General features: G+C 38.1%; 1 protein-coding gene across 1 annotated transcript in view; it reads left to right on the forward strand.

The window, feature by feature from the left end:
* Prex2 (phosphatidylinositol-3,4,5-trisphosphate dependent Rac exchange factor 2) overlaps window positions 1-12,618 on the forward strand; it is a 283,473-nt gene that overhangs the window by 112,922 nt on the left and 157,933 nt on the right. Inside the window, exons 11-15 of the mRNA XM_057790240.1 lie at window positions 153-253; window positions 5,618-5,721; window positions 6,382-6,431; window positions 7,770-7,845; window positions 11,543-11,615. Of these exons, the coding sequence (XP_057646223.1) occupies window positions 153-253; window positions 5,618-5,721; window positions 6,382-6,431; window positions 7,770-7,845; window positions 11,543-11,615 (404 nt within the window). The remainder of the gene's footprint in view (window positions 1-152; window positions 254-5,617; window positions 5,722-6,381; window positions 6,432-7,769; window positions 7,846-11,542; window positions 11,616-12,618) is intronic.

A 12,618-nucleotide genomic window follows, 5' to 3' on the forward strand; every position in this document is an offset into this window, starting at 1 on the left:
TGTGCCTGTGGGGAAAGGGGAAAAACCTGCTGGATGTCTTGAAATTGGTGCTGTGTATTTAAGATTCCTTTCATAGCTGCTGTGTGATATGTGGACCAGACAGACTTCCCAGGAAGACGCAGACTTTATCAGTTCCATTCTTTCCCTTGCAGTGAATTTGTGTCATGGTTGCTGGAAATTGGGGAGATTCACAGGCCTGAAGAAGGTGTTCACCTGGGACAAGCATTGTTAGAAAATGGGATCATCCACCACGGTGATTATTTCATTAATTTACTTTCTTTGTGTGTTCACCCATGACCTGTGTTTGAATCCCACATCTGTTTCATGTACAATTTTTCATTTCAAAGCATGCTTATTTTTTTAGTGCTTCCAACGTGTAAAGAACGGTGTATCATGACTTTAAGGTTATACAAGTTGTCATTCTTTAAAATGTCCAGCCACTGCACAGACAAAAGCCAGAATACTAATAAGTACCAGATTGTGGTAGGCAAGATGCCTAATTCTGACTAGAATGTGAGACTGCCTGATGGGTGCCGTGGCATTAGTGATGGGCATTGCAGACGAATAGAACTTTATTTATTTATTTATTTTTGGTTTTTCGAGACAGGGTTTCTCTGTGTTTTTTTTGGAGCCTGTCCTGGAACTAACTCTTGTAGACCAGGCTGGTCTCGAACTCACAGAGATCCGCCTGCTTCTGCCTCCCAAGTGCTGGGATTAAAGGCGTGCGCCACCACCGCCTGGCAGACGAATAGAACTTAAAACAGCAGAAGGGGCATCCCTTCTGAGAAAATGATGCCACACTGTTAGAGTAGGAAAAGCTTTCATGGTGGCCACTTACGGAACTACAATAGGCTCTCATGTGGGTACATTGTGAGCCCTATGAATCAGCATCCTGTGAGGGACTAGTAGGAAGACACCTAACATCAGCAGGGCACCCACTGGCTGTGTACTGACGGTCAGGAGCTGGTGCATGTCTTCACATGAAGGCATGGTTAGAGCTCCGTCTCAGAGCATGACTGTAGCACTGTAGAGTCTGAAAGGTTAAAGGCTGCAGCACACAGGCCTGCCAGAAGGCTGAGCTTGACCTGGAGCTAACAGAACAAGGATCCTTTGAAGCTGGGTGGATGCACAGATTTGAAGAGAGTTGGCTCTCCTGAGAGGCTGGGGAAGCTGACAGAGCTTATGTAATCAGTGTTTGGCTATATTGGACGAAGAGATTGGACTCTGCTGAGCTCTCTGCTCTGCCTGACCGAGACGTTTCATTCAGAAGAGGCTAGAGTGGTGAAGAGTTAGGGTTGGCATAGGCATCAGACTACAGTAAAGCACTTGGGGAGCAGCCAGTCGGGCTCGCAACACCAAGAACAAGGAAAGAGTGGTGATGAGGATCTCTAATGTGAAAAGTGGGTGGGGCAGAAAAGACAAGAGCCAACTAAACTGTGGCTATTTGACCAAGGAAGTTTTGCAGTCATGTTCTCCCTAACCCACAGTGGGGTACAAACAAAGCAAATCCTCATGAGTTTTCTCCATCACTCTGGCTGGGCCCCCTGTGACTGGTGACACCCTCTAGAGGTTGGGCATCAGCCCTCTAAGTAGACAGTGCTCTCCTTCCCAGGATCCCTGCACCTTGAGTCTCCATTATTTCTTCTCTCCTTTATAACAGACAGCAGAGGAAGGTATCATCTATTTTCATTGCTTTCCCTGACTTCTCATGACTCGAGTCCAGAGTTCTTTCTATGGTTTAACTATTTCACAAAGGTCTGAGTCACTCTGCATAGTGGGACACTCGATTTCTTCTCTAATTGGGCACCTAACCAGCTTGACCGGCTCCACCGTGCCCACCCTAGCCCTCTACATTTTTCCATACACAAAGGTAACACTTATTTGGGATCTGTACTCTCGCTTCTCTCATTCAGCAGTTGCTTATCAGTTTCCCATAAAAGTAGGGGCCATTTCTAGGTGCTAAAATGGCAGTACTGTAGGAGATAAAAGAACGAAATTCCCTGCATTCATGAGTCATCTTTTCTGTGATCCTCTGACTTTTAGAAGTCCTTCCATCCAGTCTGCCATTTTAACATGTTAATTTTGGAATTTGAAATTCTCCTGAGTTTTGAACTTATAATTAGTATGTGTGTCTGTACACGTGTGCTGATCAGAGAATAACTTTCTGGAGTTGGTTCAAACTGTCCACCATCTGTGTGGGAATTGAACTCGGGTAATCATGCGTGTGCAAAAAGTGTTTGTAAACATTGGATTATTTCCATGTGGTTATCACTGTCTGAAATTTCAATCTTATTTTGTTTCTTTGGTTATTAATTATCTCTTTGTCTTCTTTAACCTATGCTGGCTTCTACTCAAGATGTAGTCAACACTAACACATGAGCCATATATATTGTGCTTTTTATGCCTAACATGTTTAGATACTCAGTAATTACATGCTAAATGAATAAAAGAATTATCATACTTTAAGCAAATGGCTGAGACTTTCATATAATGCTATGGGAACTCCTTCAGCCAATAGGTTTTAAGATACTGGGCCACTTTGGATGTGGTCACATGAGTACATGCAGATGTAAAAGTGTGTGTGGCCCCTTGGCTGCTGGATTAGGTTCCAGTTCCCTGCTCTCACAAAGGACTGATTATCACTGCTTTTTCTGTGAGTCTACCCCAAAATAAAGAAACTTTTATTATACTCCATTCTGGGCTGGTGCAGGATTCTTTTATTGTAAATTGCAACAATATTGTATATCACTTTATACTCGATTCAGTAATACACATTATCTAAAGCATCATACGCATTATCTGGTGTGATAGAAAGCCCCAGGTGGCAGTTGTAATAGTTACCTTTTGCTGTGACCAAAACAACCACCATAAGCAATTTAAAACAAGGTTTTACTTTGGCTCGTGGACTCAGAGGGTCACATGGTCGTTTGGCCCCTTTCATTTGAGTAGCACATTATGGTGATGGAAACATGGGGCAGAGGAGAAGTGTTTGTCTTGTGGCCAGTCAGGAAAGAGAGGAAAGACAGACAAGAAACAGTCAGGGATAATAAAACCTCAAGAATCTGCCTCCCAATAATCTTGGACTCTACCTAGCCCTACCAGTTTCCAGAAACTTCCAAAATAGTGCTACTATCTGGGGACTAAGAATTCAAGTAATGAGCCTGTGAGGAACCATTCATGTTTAAACCATACAGCAACTTGAAGTAGGAGTGAGAAGATGTTGATACAGATGCTTTTAGTCTTTCATATCCTCTAACCCAAGCTCAAGGATACATTTGGATTTTCTTATGTGTGTATTACATTGTATCTTTAATTCATAAAACATTTTAATCAACACACAGTAATTGTATATATTTATGTGATATATAGTGTGATATTTAAGTTATGTTTACAATATGCACTGATCAAATCAGTTCTCTTCAGGGATTTGAACCCTGAAAGGCTTCTTTATGCTCCAGTAGATGCTCCTATGTCTATGAACACACAGACAGCATTAAGTGGACTCAGGAGGTCACAATAAAACCTCAGCAAAAGAACACATGGAGTTTGGAGGTGATATGGGGAGAGGGGAGAAATTAGGTCAGTTTGATGTAAATATATGCATATTTGAAATGGTTTCTTTAAAAAGAGTTTTCATATTTAGTTATTTTTGTGTATCTACATGGCTTGGCACACATTTGGAGGTAAGGTGACAACTTTTGGGAATTAGTTCTCTCCTTCCACCTTATGAGTTCCAGGGACTGAACTCAGGGTTTTGGTCTTCTTAACAGGTGTCTTTCTCCACTGAATTATTTTTCTGGTCCAGTAACAGAGTATTGAAGTGAAAATACTAAATCTATTTTTGTTAAAATTATTTTCAAATCTGAAATGCAAGAATTCTTCAAATATTTAAATTAGAAGGAATAAAATCTGTTTTGAACAATTGTATTTATAGCCCGGTTAATTCTTTTTGCTGAGAAATATAACCCTGAGAGCTGTGTCTCAGTATTTTTGCATTTGTTACTGTTGAATTCAGGGGCCCAGGCTTATTATACTGCAGTCAGGATTTGATCGACTCTAAAGTCACATTTGGAATCTAGCATGTTTTATGAAAAGAAACCATTAAAAATGTTTCTAATTCTCCAAAACTTGGGCCAAGAAACCCAATTATGCAATTTCACATTAAGAGATTAATTCCATTTAAAGAAGAGATGGGTGCTAAATACTCTAGTTATTGAGTCTGTGTTTCCAGCTGTACTTTTGCAAAAACAATTCTCAAAGTAAAGTTGAATGAGCCATCTGTTTAAAAGACAGTTAGGAGAGAGAGAGAGAGAGAGAGAGAGAGAGAGAGAGAGAGAGAGAGAGAGAGAGAGCGACCAGATGTCTAGTGTGAGTGGAAGTCTATTTATACTTTCCAAGAGGATTTTATCAGTTACTACAAGGATCCTGCACAGAGGTAGGCAAGAAATGGCCATTTAAGGCAGGGAATGTCTCAAGCTAACCTGTAATTAGGCTCTGGACCTGCAACATTCCATCCTCCCCATATCACTGCTTCCCTTAGCCTCTGCAAGCACAGCCTCTCCCAGGAACCCTTCTTCACAGCTTTGTAGTGTTTTGCTGCTGAATTTTGCAGCTCTGTTTATTAGTGATATTAAACTGTGATTTTATTTCATAGTGGTATCCTCATTTGGCTTCATAAACTGAGTTTGGAACTATTCTTTCTTTTTCCTTTCTTTCTTCGCCTCCCTCCCTCCCTCCCCTCCCTCCCCTCCCTCCCTTCCTTCCTTTTTCCCTCCCTTCCTTTCTTTTGAAGAGTTTGAGAAGGATTTGCATTGATTCCTTAAGCATTTGTTAGTGTTCACCACAGAAACCATTATTCCAGATTATTAGAGCTTTGAGAAGTGAAAAATTTATCCTATAGATGACACAGAAGGCTAGCCATTCTTATTTTTCATTGAGAAAGAGGAAGAAAAAAGAATGAAAGAAAAAAGGAAACAAGTGACATACTAAAAGAAAGTGCTTCTCAGTGTAATACAGGACATAAAATTTTGGAGTCTATTCCATATTGAAAATATTCAGTCATCTCTGGAGGTCTGAATACAAGACACTTGGATTGGTGTTTCTGTGATCTTGGCCCAACCACCATATGATAAAATAGATTCAAGCAAATATTCACTTCTAAGATTGACGATAGAATAAACAAATAACTTGCTTATTATCTAGGTATCTACTCTTTTCTATTAAATTAAATTTAGTTTATTTTATTTTGTGAGGCAATGTCTTGCTCTGTAGTCCATGCTGACATAGTTTGTAGCCCAGGGTGGCTTCAAACTCACTAGATAGGTTAGGCTGGTCTTTGTTCAGCAATCCTCCTGCCTCGGCCTCCTTAGTTGTAGGATTATAGGTAGAGTACTACCACACTGGCCTGTTTATTATTCACCTCAATCGAGTCTTAAGGAATGTTTCAATGTAGTAAAGGAGAAAACCTTACAGATTTTACTGTTGAAAATATTGGATCGACATTACTTTGTTGGGGAATCAGAAGCTTTTTATAAATGGTCATTATGTATTCAGTAAACTTGTTTTCCATAATGATTTAACTTGCCACTATCCTGCTGTAACATTTCCATGTTTCTAGTTACTGATAAGCATCAGTTCAAGCCAGAGCAGACGCTGTATAGATTCCGCTATGACGACGGCACATTTTACCCCAGGAGTGAGATGCAGGATGTGATTTCAAAGGTAAGGTCACCTTCAATTGTGTCTGTAGTGGGACTCATGTTGCCATTTCGGGGAAGAAGAAAAGCCACTGAGAGGCATGAAAAAGTCTCTTATAGAGAGAACTCTTACGTTATCATGCAAGCTGTCTTTGTCATATCAAATTTCTGGAATTCCAGCATTCTACCATTTATTTTCTTCCCTGCTTCTAAATGGAAGTAGGACCTCACTCAGAAGGTACCAGTCATTGGCTTTCACGTGGAGGAACCCTGGCTAAGACATTTGTATAAAATTTAAAAACAAAGACATAAAGAGTAATTTAGTACCGGTTTTCATTGTACCTTTGGCAAACTTTTATATTGAAATATAATGACCACACTTTCTAGATTTATTGCTGTGTTAAATATCTGTTTAAAGTGTATCTTATCATTTATATTAAGAACTATTTTGAGTAAACCTTCACTTATGTCATACATATATGACAAATTCACAGTACAGCTCCATCCTGTTCTTCAGAGACAATGCCTATTTTTATCATGCATTTCAATATTTGCATAGACTTCTAATTTTGCTGTGACTGTGTAATGACTCCAGGAGACTCGAAAAGAATTGACTAGTTATTTTGAGAGTTCACTAGCGTGTCTCCTGAGTGATCCACTTCTGACCCACGCTTGTCTCACACAGGGCGTAAGGCTGTATTGTCGTCTTCACAGTTTGTTTACCCCCGTGGTCAGGTGAGTCTGCTTCTTATGGGGGTCATAAATGGAATGGTTAAGTTTCATCTTAGAACTTGGATTATTTCAAGTATTTATCTCAAATATGTCTAAAATTTTCTGGCACTATATGTTCAGTGTCTTTTCCCTTGGTTATATTTTCAAAACCTACTATTATTTCATATTATAATCTTAGACTGAAAATGAAATAATCCATAGTTTATTAATACTTAATAAATGGTAGTTAAGTGACCTAGAAGTGATTCAGGAAAGCTATTTATTCTAAGTGTTCACAGCTAGAAAGATTTGTATCTATAATATATATGTATACTATACATATATATTTGAATGATTGAACATTGGATGTATATTTATATTTACTTTTGATAGAATTTCCCCCAAGACAATATTTTTATTTGAAAATTAAGAATTATTTTAGACTTACTAAACATATTTTGGAGTTTATTAACTAACTCATTTTCATAATAATTGTATGGTCCAGTTTTAAACAAATTCATATACTTTTCAGTAATGGCTATAGAATTCAAATGTTTGCATGCAGTGCTTTTATGTCACATTATTAATATCAATTATAAGGTGATGCAGTGTTAGATAGATGATAGATAGAAAGATAGATAAATGATAGACAGACAGATAAATGGAATGTCCTCTTCCCATGTAAACATTGTGAGCAAGTACTTCAGGAGAACTCGGTGTCTTCTTTCCTGAATAAATGTTGTCACTTTAGCAGGAGACTTCACAATGTAAAGTTGGGGAAGAGTGAGTGTGGATTTTATAACGTACTGCTGCTGTATTCCCTGGGGATGTGGGGAGGTGGTTTCATTGTTCCATGCTTTGCTTAGACAGATTATGTAGTAGATGCTTCCTGAATCTCTTTCAGGCATGCAGGCTTTGGAGGAAGCCTGTGAATGAGTACAGTGCATATCCCCTGTCTTCTTGGAGAATGTAGAGGCATAAGAAATTATTACTCCACTCTCCACACTTTGAGAATAGTTTTAGTAGCCATGATTTAGGGGTAGAAATTTCATTTTCTTAGTCCTCCATTAATTAGATGCCATTTTTCTAGCTAAATCACCACCAAGTATCATAGCAGTAATAATCTTGTTTGCAAAAAAAAAAAAAAAAAAAGGAATGTGAAAGAAGAAATAGCTTGTTTGGGTATTGTGATAGATTTTGTGTCATACACACTTTGTTAACTTCCCTTTTATTTGTACATGCATTGGGTGACTGCAGGCTCATTGGTAGATTTTCCTGCTGTATATTGTTAATGAATGGAAAGGCTTACCTGAGCTCACTCAGTTCCTTGCTTGATGTTCTTGCTTTCTTCTTCCTTTGTAGAGATAAAGATTACCATTTAAGGACCTACAAATCTGTGGTCATGGCTAACAAACTGATAGACTGGTTAATTGCACAGGTAAGGAGGCAAACAGGTGTTGCTATGCTTCCTTCTTTTCCATTTAACTTTGAGTGTGTGAATTGAGAATTTTTAAAGAATTTAGTGCTTGCCTTCAGGTGACATACTGTGGTATCCCCTGCCTACATTCCTATAGCTAGTATGAAGCTGAGTTAGTATTTGAATCTGATTCCTGGGTTCTTGAATAACCTTTATGATGGCTTGCTTTTCAAAAATAAGATGTTCCTATTCTTAACACATGAGCTGAGTTTCATCAAAACACAAACAAAATCCTCCATGCATAATTTGAGTATCGATGAATGATAACTATGTTCAGACACTAAGTGGTTTTGCATCCTTTTCTACTAATTTGTCTTAAAGTATCTGTTCACTAGTCCTCTCAAATGATTCTACTCCCACATGTCATCTTCGCTGGTAGATCCCAGCTGGGCTTGGATAATAGAAGCTTTTGTGGCTACGAAGAGCAGAGTGTGGTGCTGTTACTATTGCCCAGCTTCGCAGGATCTTGACTCTGACAGTTGGTACTGAGAAGTTTTGTGATTTGCTTATAAGTAGAACAGATTAACATCCCTGTCACAGAAGTTTTTCAAATACAAACGTACTTAGTTTTTTAAATGATAGGTCAACTAACAAATGCTTGGCTGTATTCTGCTTACCAAAGGCAAGGCACTAAGAAATGCTGATGCTCCCTTGAACCGCAGGTGCTGCCTGGGGCAGGGGGTTTGGTTGATTGTAGCCATTGCACATATTTGAGTCAGTTACATAAGCAGCCTTATTCTTTTGTTCTTATAGAAATATCCTTGCTTTCCTTGTATAAATAGGTAATAAAACTAGATATTTAATCTTAAAATACCAACATTTTTAAATATTTAAACTCAATTTTAGCATGTATATATATTATATATGTGTGTGTATATATATATATATATATATATATATGATTTTTATTGTTTTAGTGTTGATTTCTAAACTTTTCAAGGCCACCTGTTCTTGTATTTCACGGAGCATAAACTTTTACAAGAGAAGTTAATGTCTTAGAGTAATCAAATAATGAATTTGATAATACCCTGACTCACATGTCCAGGCTCTCCAGTGTGACACTTTTTTTCTAACATGTTTAAAGCACTGGTCATATGTGCAGCTGGGCGTGTCTCCTGTTCGGGAAGAGAATCCACCTAGAATTCTACTGTTTTAGAATTAATACAAACTCATACAACCTGGTATATGGGAGAAGACCAAGGAAAATGCCTCTGAAGCAAAACCTAATACCAAATCAGCATTTACATTGTAACCCAGAAAGTCAGTCACTAACTTTACAGGGGGAAACATTTGTATTTTCTAAGGTTAAATATTAAAGAAAAATAGGTTATGTTTCAGAAAGTCCTAAGCAAGCTGAAATAAAGTAACTTTTGTCACTGTCGTGTGGCAAAATTAATAAAAAAATCTAGAGACAGAAATTGGGGTTCAACCTGAAGGTCAGAAAAGCAAAACACCCAGCTATTGGCTCTTACCTTTACCTCTGTCCAAAATGGCAATCCTGTCTCCAGAAATCTCAGAATGAGAGTGTGTTTGAGAGCTGTCTCCTTCCATTTTATATTCCTCTCTAGTCCTGAGATTAAAGGTGTATGCCACTACCCCCTTGTTTCTATGACAAACTAGTGTGGCTACTGGGATTAAAGGTGTGTGTCACCACTGCCTGGTCTGTAAGGCTGATCAGTGCAGCTGTCTTACTCTCTGATCTTCAGTCAAGCTTTATTTATTAAAGTACAAATGAAATACCACTACACTGTGGTGTCTGTTGAAATCTCCCAGAACGTTAGTCCAAGCAATCAGTATCTGACGCCAGCTCTGCTGAAACTGAGTGAGGCGAGCTTGGACATGCCACTCCATTTCTAGACTGGAGTGGTCTCAACTGCTTATCTTGTTCTAGGATAGACATCATGTCATCTTACATCAGTCACTGCAGCTTTCATAAGTCTGATATTGTGAAATGTGTACGTTTAAGGCAGACATTCTGAGCTCTCATTGCTGTGCTTCAAAGTAAAGCATCACAGGCTGCCTTGGGAGAGGAAGACATAGCAATGGGATGATAAAGGCACAAGCTATAGTGCTTACTGTACGGGGAAAGAGAGACAAAGTAAGGCTCCATTTCCACTAAGACTTGGATAGACTTATTCTGCACATCAGGCTGTCCTGACTGGACTTGGACAGCTGTATTGGATCATTAGAGCTGGCTGCAGTACCACAGTCCTTATGCTGTTTTGATGCATCATTAGATGCTGTAGATGCCTGCAATGACGGATACTGTCTTAGAAAATGCTTTGTTCACTTCTGAATACATCCTCAGCTTCCAGATTGATATTTTTCATATAGTGGCTTATGATCAGATGTTTCTAAAACATCATATGATTTGCTTATGGGTCATGTGCAGGCACCATTTGCATCTTTAATTAAACAACTCCTTGTTTCTTCCCACCCAAACAAGTGTTTTGCACCTTTCTCCAATGCCTTGCAGATATGAGTAGACCCAAAAGGATTTTTTTTTAAGGTAGAGGTTCACTACAGTGTTTCAGATTACATTTATACACTTTTCCTTTTGATGATTTATTAGTCTGGGAAATATAACATTTAAATAATCAAAATAGCTAAAGCTTTCAGAATAAGCTTAACACTTTAACTAGCTACTGAAATAAAACACGTACAGAATAATTCTTGCCGTCGAGAAGTTGTTGGTCATTTGGGCTCATCTTTAGATCATCGTTAAAATTCTCAACATCATCTTCCACAGAAGTCCTTATGGATCCTCCAGCCAGTCTTTTTTTTTTTTTTTTTCTGTGCATCTAGTTCCCTGAGAGAGTCAGGCCAATTAAGAATCTTAACTAAATTGTATAAGCATACTTAACTAAGTACCACTATATAAATGCCCAAATCCTCCATAAGATTCAAATTGTTGGAAGGCAGTAAAATGTTCTTTTTTTGAGAGTATTAGCATGTGGTGTCTTGGACTTGGTATGATATTTAGAAATGAATAAATATGAATTTTCAAATGAATGCATAAAACTTTCAAACACATGAATTGTTGAAGATAGAATGCCTGTTTGCAGGTACATATTCAGTTTGCTTTGGTGGCTAGCAGGGATACAGTTGTCGCAGCCAGAGGTACAAGCTTCTCTTGGTGTTCTGTAGACAGGTAAAAGACGCTGGGTGTATCAGCATTACACCAGTGAAGGTGAGGTGGACTGAGTTCAGGCAATTGTAGGAAACTGGGCTAACTAAGGAAAGGGGGTAGGTTCAAATATTTGGAAATTGAAGCTGTAGATGAATAAAACTGAGACTGAGAGATCTTGAAAGCCCAACAAAATGTTTATGCTTTGATTATTAAAGTTTTTATTATTAAAAAGTCTCTCTGTAAACCTTTAGAACATGAAATTCCTGTGTAGAACAGCTGAATTCTGCAGCAGCTTATATTAGAATGGCTCCAGAAGAAATATGTCAATCTAGACAAGGGATAAAGAAACAGCAGAGTAGAGTATTGATAACAGAAATAAAATAGAAACGAGAGCCAGTTTGAAAGAGTACCCAAGTGCAAAACAAAGGACTAGGGACAATTATGTAATGTTCCTTAAACTGTAAATCGGGTCCTTAAAACCTCCTGTTTCCTATTAACATGTATGGTGATTTATTTTTTCATTACCAGGGTGATTGCCATACCAGGGAAGAGGCAATGATATTTGCTGTCGGACTCTGTGACAATGGATTTATGCACCATGGTAGGGACTCGTACCCTGCAAATTCACAGATGGGTTTTATTGTTTTGGGTCTTCTTGGAACATTGGGAGTATCTCAGTGCTCCACTAAGGTCAAGGCAACCTGTCTGGGTCTTGTCATTTGTCCCTGATGAGGCGCCACATGTGCAATTGAATTTGTTAATGGTGGTGTTTCTATGGCAAATGGCTGTCACCTACCAGTTTTTCTTGATTGTGTTGACTCTGGAAGAGCCATGCCAAGATGTCAAAGTTTTATTTTCTTTTTAAAAATCTTATATCTCTTTGAATTCATTTTATATTAAATAAATGATCTTATCTAAATATAGTGGAATGATTAGATAAGAAAATACATAGCTAGTATTTTTGTTCATAGAGGAAAACGTACTCAAAATTATCGTACAGAACTACATTTCTAGAAATAAGCAAGATCTTTTTTGTCTACTAAAAAATCTCTTTCTTGCTTGATAATTTCAAACAGATCACTACGCATTAGTGTCTTATTTTAATTTCTCCATCTATCAAAGTAATGAGAGTTTTTCCCTCTGTGCTATCTTACACAATCCAGGCACCCAAACAATCTGTTTTTGATTACTAATGCAATGTGTTTCTCAGTTTATGTTTGGTTATAGCATTCACATTCATTTATTGACTATGTTCAGAAGGTTATCAACACTTGTATGAAAAGAGTATTGAGTACCAGTTACAGCCATTTTGGGAGCATCCTTTCTCATCATGTGCTTCTTGGAGAATTCTGTCCCATGTCCTTTTGTCTAAATCACCGTGAATGCTAAGATAGAGAAATATCAGTTTGGAGAGCAAACTATTGATGGAAGAAATTAAAATATTTTAAGAAATTAAAACTTTCAAATCAGACTGACACCCCTCAATTATTTTTCTCTTTAATCAAGAGCAATAGCAGGCATTAATTTGGTGTAAGCATTTTTTGTGAAATACTAAGTGATAGCAAGAATTAAGGTGGCAAAACCTCCTGCCTGGATTTCTTGGA

The sequence above is a fragment of the Chionomys nivalis genome, chromosome 16, assembly GCF_950005125.1.
Source record: "Chionomys nivalis chromosome 16, mChiNiv1.1, whole genome shotgun sequence".
NCBI lineage: Eukaryota > Metazoa > Chordata > Mammalia > Rodentia > Cricetidae > Chionomys > Chionomys nivalis.